Here is a 10598-nt window from a genome sequence, read left to right as displayed (position 1 = left end):
GTGAAAATAACAAAACTCAGCAGTTTCTGGGCTTAGGTTCCAAGGTGCCTCCTAAACCACCCTCATACATTACCTAAAGTATTACCTAGCTATTTGAAAAACAAAATTAAAAACCCCAAAAGTTATAACAGTAAAAGTTAAGTCCATGATCTTAGATAGGGCTCGCCAAGCCTGAATCCAGCCTGACTTGACTAAATGGTGCTGGGATATCAGCTCTTCTGTGCTGTTAGATGCTCTCAGATGTAACTGATCACCAGAGTAGTCCCATTGTGATCAATGTTACTATTTGGGTTAATTTTGCTAGTGTGAGCAAAGGTGTTGCATTCTGGCCCCTAATAACAACATGACAGTAGTGCTCACAGACCCCAGAGGGGATCTGAGTCCTCATGGTTCTAGGTGCTTTACAAACAGGAAGAACATCCCTTCTTGAAGCGTGTACAACCTCTATGGAGATTATAGTTCAAATAAAATAGGTCTGGATTCTCTGTTAAAGTTAAGCCCGAGGTTTCCTTTGGCAGTGAGAAGGATATGTGTAGTATGAGTGAAAGGGGATAATACCCTGCTTGTAGGGTGACCAGATGTCCTGATTTTATAGGGACAGTCCCGATTTTGGGGTCTTTTTCTTATATAGGATCCTATTACCCCCCACCCCCGTCCCGATTTTTCACACTTGCTGTCTGGTCACCCTACCTGCTTGTGACTGCAGTGCAAGTGGATATGGGTTTATGCCTCGTATCCAGGAGGCATTGGCAGCTAATGCCCCAATGGGGTGGAACGGTAAGGATGGGAGGGTTAGTATCTCACTGGAAGTGTCATATACAGTGGGGGTCTTTGAGGAAGCACATAGAGGGATAGTTTGGGGTGCAAGGAAACATACAGGCATACCAATATTGGGCTAAAGCTCTGGGTGTCCCCCTCCGCACAGTAATTGAATGCTCCAGTGGAATACAACAGGGAGCAGTGGGTTAATGTACATGTGGGTGGGGTGGGGGAGGGAGCAAGTGGGGGCGGGGCCTCAGGGAAGGGGCGGGGTAGGGGTGTTCCCTTTTGTACAATTAGAAAGCGTAGGACTTGGGGGTTGATGCTCCAGGGTGGGCGGGTCTTGACTTTGGCCCTGCGTGGTAGATACGGGGGCGAGGGGTTTGATGCCTCTGTTCGGGGTGGGGTTAGTGTGTGTCTGAAGGGAGGAGTCACACATACACTGATAGGCAGGAGACGCTTCGCGTGCGGAGCTCTTCGGGCTGTTGGCGGCCACCATAGTGCAGGCTCTGCTCGCTGTCTGAGCAGGGAGTCTCGGCCGGGCTGGGTCAGGAGTCGCGGTAGGGAAGGTACCGGAGCCGGTAAGGGCCGCTCCGCCGGCCCCTCCTCCCCCCAGCTCTGACCCCGGCGCAGGCCCTTCCCACCCAGGCTCGGCCCCCGCCCGCCGATCCCCCCACGCAGGCGCGGGCCTGGCCCTGGCGCGGACACTGACAGGGAGCCCGCTCCGAGCGTTCCAGTCCCGTGCCCCCGACTCCCCTCGCAGCGCTCACGCGGAGGGGCTGCGCCTCGCCCGCCAGACACGAGATTGCCAGGGGGTCTGAGTGCTGTTGCCCCACGGACGGGCTGGAGATCTGTGGCGTGGGCGCTCTGGGCCCCTACCTGCGGGCTGGTTTCACGCGTGGGTCGTCGCATAGTTGTCTGCTGATGGCGATTTCTGCGGCCCTCCGAGCCCCTCCGGCTTGAGAGTTTCCGTAGTTCTCTGTATTACAGTAGCACCCAGAGGCCCAGCCGCGCTCGGTGCTGTACGGACACATTAGTGAGAGACAGTCCCTGTACCACGGAGCTTAGAGTCGCCAGGCGACACAGGTAAAGGGTGGAGGAATAGGAGTGCGGTTTTTCTTTGTGAGATTGTGTAAGGGTACGTGGGAAGTGAGTGGTAGAGCTGAGATTGCGATCCAGTTTCCTGTGTCCCAGGAGCCGTCCATTCTGTGTACAGTATTAGCTCTGTATTCTTGAGGAAAGGTAAGAAGTCCCTTTGTAGGTTGCAGTGTGTTATACTGAGTCCTGCCTTCCAAAAAAGCCCTCATTGCAAGCGCCAGTGGCTTTGCAACTGGGATTAGAGCCGTCCCAGTGTCTCCCCTCTGGGTTCCTACTGCCTGATGTTTACTTTTATTTATTAGAATAGGCTCAGTCTAGGACAGTGAGAATCAGGGGAGAGGGAGATCAGGGAATCTGAATGGAGGAGCATGTAGTATAGCTAGGGCTTTTGATTTTAGGTTTTAACTGATAAGCGCCAATAAAACACCCACGATTAAAAAAAAATCTGTCTATCCAGTCAGCACTGGAAATGATTACTCAATTCATTTCCAATGCAGTTTCCCAGTGCAGCTTGTTTATACAGGTGATGCTCCCTGGTTTGTAGCTAAGCACTTGTCTACACAGAGCTGTAATGTGGACTGCAAGGGTGTGATTTCTGAAGTGCAATAATTGCACATTAATAGGTCTGTGTAGACCCTACTGGTGCACACTAAAGGTTCCCTAGTGCACTGTGCAGTGCAGTTTGAAACAGTATTATGTGTATGTACAAAGAGGAGAGCTCCAGAAAACCGTGATTTTTGGACATCTATCTGGAAGTCAAAAATTGCTAAAAATAAATTCTGAAACATGAAATTAATAAGCCCAGAAAAACAGAAGCCCTAAGTATAACCTAGTGCGTGTGGCACTGGACTAGCACTCAGGAGACCTGGGCTTAATTTCCAGTTCTGCCGTTGGCTTCCCTCTCTGTGCCTCCTTTTCCCTTCTGTAACATTGAGCTAAGGGTACTGACCTCTGTAGTAAAGCGCTTAGAGATCTAAAGACAAAAAGTACTATATAAGAGCTAGATTTTGTTTATTCCTGGAGGAAGTTTTGAGATTTGGGTAGGGTGGGGAGGTCTGTAGGAAGGGATTTCAGGTTGACCGTGTTGGAATTGTAAAAGAGGGAGTTGAGCTTATTAAAGGGGGATTGGGAATGCTGTTATCAGGCCAATTGTGGGGTTCTTGTTGCTGTTACTACAGTATCAATTGTAGCTATTTATAATGCCTCGATCACTACAGTAGCTGGGCAACTGTGTTTCCTGTGTAGATGACCGATTGCTGCCTCCTTCAGTAGTGTCTGTATGAGAAGATTAGAGAGAATGTTTTAATTTTGACAGCTGGGTATCTCAATACAATACCTTCTCTTCCCTCATGTCCCTGGTGGAAGGGACTTGTCTGACCTGCTAGACCTAGCTTCCCCCATTGCCAGAGTACTGTTTCCTTTCTTAAGGACACTTGGCAACAGATCGTGGCTAAGAGAGGCTTCTGGGAATGCTGAGACTCTGTCAATTAGTGGCTGAGACTTGGCACCACCTGGGATCTGTCAACTGCTCCCCTCCTGCAGATAGTGTAGGAGTTGGTATGACTAATGAAAGAGCTCTTGAGAGAAGCGTGAACTTTCTCAATGATCTGATATGTTACTTCTAGAATCTAGATAGAACGCCAGATGGTGCACTCTCCCTGTGAATCCTGATGATTTAATCACTTCACAGCTCTCTGGCTCTTCTTACAGCAGCCAGAAGAGGTTGCTAGAAGACTGTTTCCTTACTTTGAGGGTCATTAATCCTGTTCTGGACAGAGAGAAACAATGTGCAGAAACACCATGAAATTCTGAAGGCTCTTGGTTACTGACTATCCTTGATCTTGTCTATCAGTGTAGGGCTCAGAGCTGCAGTTTTGCATTCAAGGCTGAGACAGTAGATTGGTGTCCTGAAAACCCCTCCTATTGCGGAGTGAGACACTATTGTTCTCAAAAGGCCCCCAGTGCCAGTTCAATTGAATTGTGTCAATCTCTCAGCCAAAGTAAATGGAAGGTGCCTGGAAGGCCTGTGAGATTGTAAACTCTTGGCTGGATCACTCTAATCCACTTTATTTGGGCCTTCCTTTGTTCTGCTGACACCAAATGTGGTAGCATAACTACTCCACTGGCCTAAGAACCAGGGATGCCCATGCTCTGAATTGGCAGCCTCTTCAACAATGCGGTCCAGGGTCTCTCTCTTAGTATTGCTAATATCTGGCTAGTCCAAGTGACACACTCTCCATTATTATTACTTACGTTACCATAGCATCTAGGAGTCCAGATGTGGACTTCATTTTGCAATCTATATAAACACAGGACAGTCCTTGCCCCGAGGAGTTGATATCCAAGTATAACACAAGAGCTAACAGGTGGATACAGACAGATGGGGGAGTACAAGTAAACCGCGAGAACACTGACCTGCATCTTGGGTCAAGTGTTTTGTAGGCATCATGGCAAAGGAGCGTTCTGAGGAGAGATCTGAAGGTGGATTACGCATTGGTTTTGTGACTGTTTATGCAACGAACCTCCCAAGCATGGGGGCAGCGGGAGAGAAAGCATGAAGGTTTTTTGAAAATGTAACAAGTGGGCAGTGGGTACTAGCATCAGGGACCGATCGAAGGCGAACACCGACAACTCGGTAGCGAATGAGAGCTGATAGGCAGGGTAGGGATTGACGGTGAAGGGCCTTGAAAGTGAATGTCAGCAGCTTATGTTTGCTGCCCTGCAGAAGGGGGAGCCACTGGAGGATTCACAGAGAGGAATGACCTAGGATAATGATCTTTGCAGCAGCATTGCCAATATAGAGTCAGGCTAACCAATGCACTCTTCGGTGTCCTGCTGAGGTAGCTGAGATCAGCAGGGTTGGGACTACTGACTGTCCTAGGTATTGGGTGCAGTCTCTAGGGAACTTGGATGCAAGACCTTCCCATGACATACTCTGGGGTACCTGTGATGTCCACCCTGGCCACGCTCAAGACAATAGATTCTTGTGTATTTGCGCTTCATTGCTCTAATTTAGATTGTAAGCCCCTCCTAGCAGGGGCTTTCTTTGTTTTTTGCCTGTTAAATTCCAGGCAACAGCAATCAACACGGGGCAGGGAAGACCTTGAAAAATCTTATCCAAGTGCCACTCACCCCAGCTGCTTCCCTGATGGTGGTCCACAGCCCTTTTCTTCTCTCACTTGATGATTGCTATTCCCTTCCCCGTATTCCAGTGATCTAGTTTGGAGGGAAGAGGCCTCCTGGCTGCTTTGGGGTGGTTTTTCTTGGTCACTAAAGGGGCTGTTGCTCCTTTACTAGGCAAGAGACAGGGAGCCCCATGTGTACAGTTTGCTCCTGTGTTGATTGCACTGAGGAAGCAGGAGCCAGCAGGGAGCCAGGTAAGGAAGCTTCAAAGAAGCCCGCAGCTGCTGTCCCAATCTCTAACATCAGTGTGGTCCACAAGTGCTCAGTGTACTGGGGGCATTGGCAGCTCTACCTGCCTCCAGCAAGTGCCTGCAACTTCCCTCTCCCTCATGTGCCAGAAGTAGGCAAAACTGATCTGTCAGTTTCACTCCCCATGACTAGTATGGGGAGCTGATCATGAGGGGTTTTCTGAAGCTGTGCCAGAGATAGGTGCCTGACAGAGAGTCTGATAAAGCCAACAAGGGAAGGGAGCAGAGCATGCACTTCAGGGCATGAGAACAAACATATAGCTCTCCGTCTTCCATGAGCCGCTTTGCCTGCTGCTGCTGAAGGAGAATCTTTCCACCCCAGAGTCCTAGGATGCCTGGGGAAATGATCATGTGATCTGTGCTATATAGCCTCTGTTCAGATCCCCCTGGGCCTCTGATAAATTAGGGAGAGTTTAGCATGAGAATGGCAGCAGGTAACATGAGCTTCAGTAGATTCCACAACAGATTAACGCTAACAGCATTAAAGACATTCTGATCAAGCGGCCTGCCCTGTAATGAGAGGGGAAGGCCTTTGATGGGGGAGAGGGACAAGAAGGGTGTCAGACCTACCGCTTGCTAGCTCCAGGTACACTGGGAATGCCTACCAGACTCCCCCTCTGCACACATTTCAGCTAATCAGTGGCCCTGGTTACATGTAGGCCAAATTAAGGCTGGAAGCGGTTTCAAATGTGATGTCTAATACACTTTGACTGGCCTTTGGGGATGGCCCCCTGAAATCAGAGAACGCATCCATGTCAGAGAACTGTGCTAGGAATAACCATTCCAATTCTAGTATGGATAGGGCAAACTATCAAATGCAGATACTTCCTATGTCTGGCCTATACTAATGAGTGTTACCGTATCTATTAAATAGAAACTTGTAACACAGATCAGATTCTAGAGGCCTAAAGCTCAGTCCTAACTGTGTTCCAATAGCCAGTGGACTATGGGTGAGTTTGGAATATTACTGTGTTATGCGTATTGCAATAGTGTCTAATCCCATTTCCCAGGAATTAGGGAAGCTCTTTTCCCATTTTGCAAGCAGGAGCAACTCCTGTACTGAAACGCTGCGTGAATTGCCTGGGGTCGCTGAGGGAGTCGTTGTCAGAATGGGAATAGAACTCAGCACTTCATGATTTTGAACCACTAGACCACTTATTTCACTGTTCACAAACTGAAGCAGAATTCCAAGTGAATTTCCTTTTGGGCCTTTGAATGATATGGGAGTGAGAATAACGTGCATTAGCTAAATCAGATAATGTAGCAGTTTCCCTTGTTTTGTGTTACCACATCTCTTTTGAGTTTTGACTTTTCCCTGCTCATTTTCACTCTGTGTATGTATTGGCATCAGTATGTTCAGTGAGCTTACAACCCTGTGAGTAGCTTAGCTTGAATGCCCTTCTGTAGCTAAATGAAACCAAACCCAGACTGAAGACATAAATATGTAATTTAGACCCCTTTCCTGTAACTGAGGGTCCGCTATAATGAGAGTATGGGAAGAGCTCAAGCCACAAAGTAGAGTCACATACTGGAACCTGGGTTAATTTGGAGTTTTTAATGAATTCCCAAACACCCCAACTCAGCCCTGCTAAATGCTATTCACCCATCAGGATTTATTTTATCATTTTACAGGTAGGCAAGTAGATTTTTGTGGCTGGGTTGGTGAATTTCCATACTGACATTGCAAGACTGTGCTAACCCCGGTATAAATCTCTTCTAGAGTCCAGAAAATGAAGCTAAAGGAAATTGAGCGAACAGCTGTTCAGGTGTGGAGTCCAGCAAGCAATCACCCCATCTACCTAGCAACAGGTACAGCTCCCCCTAGCCAGGGGATACACGTGAGAATGAAATTGAGAGCCACACAGGTGGTGTAACCATCCATGATGTGCATTGCACAGAGACAGGACCATCTTATATTCCATCAAGAACCACTTGAATTCTTTCTGGAGCTGATTAAAGTGATACTGGCAAAATAAATATCAGGACCTATTTTTTTTTTTTAAAGTGATTAGTGACTTTTGGATGCCCAGCTTGAGACCTTGAAGGAGACTGCTTTTCAGAGGGTAAATTCTCAGACTTTTCTAATCTAACGTCTAAACAAGCCCGTGTAAAGCGTAAAGGCACCTGGCATTGTCCACTGTCAGAAGACAGAATACTGGGCTAGATGGACCATTGGTCTGACCCAGTATGGCCGTTCTTATGTATAAATTTGGACAACTGATCACTTTTTAAAAATTTAGTGCAACATATTTTAAAATGACTCTGCGCTTTATTTGACTATATAAACACCTCCAATTATTCAACACGATAGGACCTTACAAATCAGGCGCTTGCTTTTCACCATGTATTTCTTCTCACTTCACTCAGTTTGAACTCTGGACCACAGACTAATGTTCTCTTTCATTATGGTCAGTTTCACTTCCTGGTCTTCAGACGCTATTGCTTTTGGGTTCCAAACACTGCAAAGTGAACAGTCAATATGAAGTTATTAGCAATGGAATTCCAAGCTGTTTCTATTTGCATTGTTCAGTCCCCAAACTTTAGGTTTTATTTAAACACTTAGCAATGTCCCTTTAATATCTGATTTGCAGAGTTTGCAAATTCCTTGGATTGGCAGTGGTACAGGCTGGTGTAAATGAGGGGCTGATGACCTGACATTACTACAGTGTGACAACAAGCGAGCTGTGTCTCCTGTCTAGGGCAGTTCTGGGCTCCCATCTTGTCTTACTTTTTACCTATTCACTCTCACAAATTTTCTTCGGTTCTGGCTATCGGGGCCTCTCTACACTACAGACACAAGCATGTCCGGGCAACTAGCTAAAGTGCAGTTGATTATAAGTATGGTTCCAATTTGTAATCTAGACTGATCCTTAATTGTGTTTTGTAACCAGGCTACATCCATAGTCAGCCCGGAAGCACTGGCTGCAGTCTCTCTAGATCAGGAGCTGCACAATTTCATAGTTTGGATCACTTTTTGATAGGGTGTGTCTCCTGTGCACCTCCTTTCCCATTGGCAATCGAATAACATCCCTGTGGTAACTACAGCACTTGCTTGCATGGGAAAGCTACTTTAGGAAATAAAGCTGCTTTTATTTTAATGTAGCAGCCAGAAACAAGGAAGAGAACCAGCACCACATTAGCAGCCAACTCTCCATGGACCATCAGCAAATGCTTGAGAAGCCCCAGTTAAAGAACCTCTGATGTGAATTAGATCTGGAAGGTCTGACCAAGACTTTATGAACACAATTAAGGTTCAGTCTACAATACAAATTGGAACCATAATTGTAACCAGGGTCACTGAAATAGCTGCATTAGTACTGAAGACAGGGCCTTTGTGGGGCGAGGGTGGAAGTATTGAGGGAGAGGGCACGGGGACTTTATTTCTGTTGTTCAAAGGGAAAGGGACATTTAATTAAAATTCTCAGAATCAGAATTTCTTGAGGAAGATCTGATCTCTTTTTAAAGCCTGTGTCTTAACATGTGGCTCTCTGAGCTGTATATGCAGGCAGAACGCTCACACAGGGCCATGGTAATACTGACCGTGTTTGAAGAATTGGCTTATTTTGCTGTGCAAAAGCCTCACCTGTCCCTTCTCCGTGTACCTTTGCCTAGGGACATCTGCTCAGCAGCTGGATGCCTCCTTCAGTACAAATGCCACCCTGGAAATCTTTGAGATTGACTTCAGGGACCCTTCCCTGGACATGAAGTGCAGAGGAATCCTTCCTGCTTCCAACAGGTACTGGCGCTTCCTGCTAACATGTTGGTACAATGGCTGGATCTGAGTAGTGACCAATGCAGGGTGAGATGGAGGGAGGGTAGGGGGGAGTGAGTTCAAATCTTCAGGGTTAAACTGATCACATGTCAGGGCCTGGAAAGAATCCTGCCCAGGACCCGTCCTCCAATGCGTGCGCTTTGCACAGCTTGGCAAGGTGGAAAGAGTTGGGCAACTCATCTGTTCAGATGGAGGACCTTGGTACATCCACATTGATCAGTGGGGAAATCTGAAGGTGCCTTAAGGTAGTTAGGGGTGGGTGGGTGGGTGAAGGGTGACTATTGGCCCACGTCCCATGTAATATCTTGATGAGGATATGAAATTAAAAGGCCATGAGATGGAGTAGTGAAACTGGGCATGGAGGGGCTGATGGTGAACCTATTCACCAGGAAATTTATTAATAGGAGGTAGAGTCCTCGGGTTCAGGGATATTTACACCACAGAGCTACAGCAGTGCAGACACCCAGTGTAGATGCACTCCACTGGTATAAAGCAGAGTTTACAATGGTGCAACATACCCTGGTTTCCACCCAGGATGTGTGTCACCATTTCACAGATTTCAAGGCCACAAGGAGCAATTATGACCCTCTAATCTGACCTCCTGTATAACACAGGCCAGAGAATTTCACCTTCTGATTCCCACATCCAGGCAGGGCAGTGTATTTAAACTGGGTGTTTAGATCAGTGCAAAACTCCCTAATGTAGCTGTGCTCGTACTGGGCTAACCTTTGCAATTCTCCACCTTCAAAGGTGTTGGGGGGAGGCACAGCTCTTGGGTGATGAGGACCCATTGCCTTCTGAGAAAGGGAGTTGCCCTTTGAGATGGAGGGAGATGGGATGTGTGATGGGTGTGAGCCGGGAGCGACGTCCCCTGGTGCTGGGATTCTTAGCAAAGGTGTCTGTGCCAAGTTAGCGTGAACTGACTCGTGTCAGGTCCTGTTGCTCTGCCCTGACTTTACTCTGGCCAGGTTTCTTTTCTCTCCTTAGGTTTCACAAGCTGATCTGGGGCGGCTTTGGAAACGGGTCGTCTGATTCCTCCGGGGTGATTGCTGGTGGAGGGGATAATGGAGTGCTAACGCTGTTCAGTGCAACCCAGATTCTGACGTCAGGGACAGACTCTGTGATCGGACGGCGGGAGAAGCACACTGGCCCCGTTCGAGCTCTTGACTTTAATCCTTTCCAGGTGCACAGCCAGTGAAATGTTACAGCTGTCTTCTATCATGACCTTGCACAGCCATCCTGGCTTCCACATTGACTAGCTCCCATGTTCAAAGGGATTAAGTCTTGAGTGGACAGCCTGTAAACTGGAGCAAAGAAGGGGCTGCTTGTAAAGGCACTGAGTTGGGACTCAGGAGATCTAGGTTCAGTGCTATGGATTCCCTGTCATCTCTGTGATGAAGTACTAATACTCCCTTTGTCTTGTCTAACTACAGTTAGTTCTTTGGGGCAGGGACACTCTTAGTATGTGTTTTACAGTGCCTAGCACAGTGAGGCTTTGGTCATAGTTGGAGAATCTAGGCACTATTGTAAGACAAAAG

General features: G+C 47.5%; 1 protein-coding gene across 9 annotated transcripts in view; it reads left to right on the top strand.

The window, feature by feature from the left end:
• The first annotated feature begins 1182 nt into the window (after nucleotides 1-1182).
• Nucleotides 1183-10598, top strand: part of SEC31B (SEC31 homolog B, COPII coat complex component) — a 40814-nt gene continuing 31398 nt past the window's right edge. For 2 of the 9 annotated variants that reach the window (XM_042850182.2, XM_005285547.5), the window contains exons 1-4: nucleotides 1200-1340; nucleotides 7009-7097; nucleotides 8901-9024; nucleotides 10048-10243. In XM_042850182.2, the coding sequence (XP_042706116.2) occupies nucleotides 7019-7097; nucleotides 8901-9024; nucleotides 10048-10243 (399 nt within the window). In that variant the 5' untranslated portion in view covers nucleotides 1200-1340; nucleotides 7009-7018. The other 7 variants (XM_008171372.4, XM_024107963.3, XM_008171371.4 and 4 more) reach the window with 7 other exon arrangements.

Source organism: Chrysemys picta, chromosome 7 (assembly GCF_011386835.1).
Source record: "Chrysemys picta bellii isolate R12L10 chromosome 7, ASM1138683v2, whole genome shotgun sequence".
Lineage (NCBI taxonomy): Eukaryota > Metazoa > Chordata > Testudines > Emydidae > Chrysemys > Chrysemys picta.
The sequence above is the reverse complement of the archived record's forward strand: the minus strand, read 5'-3'. Positions and strand labels throughout refer to the sequence as shown.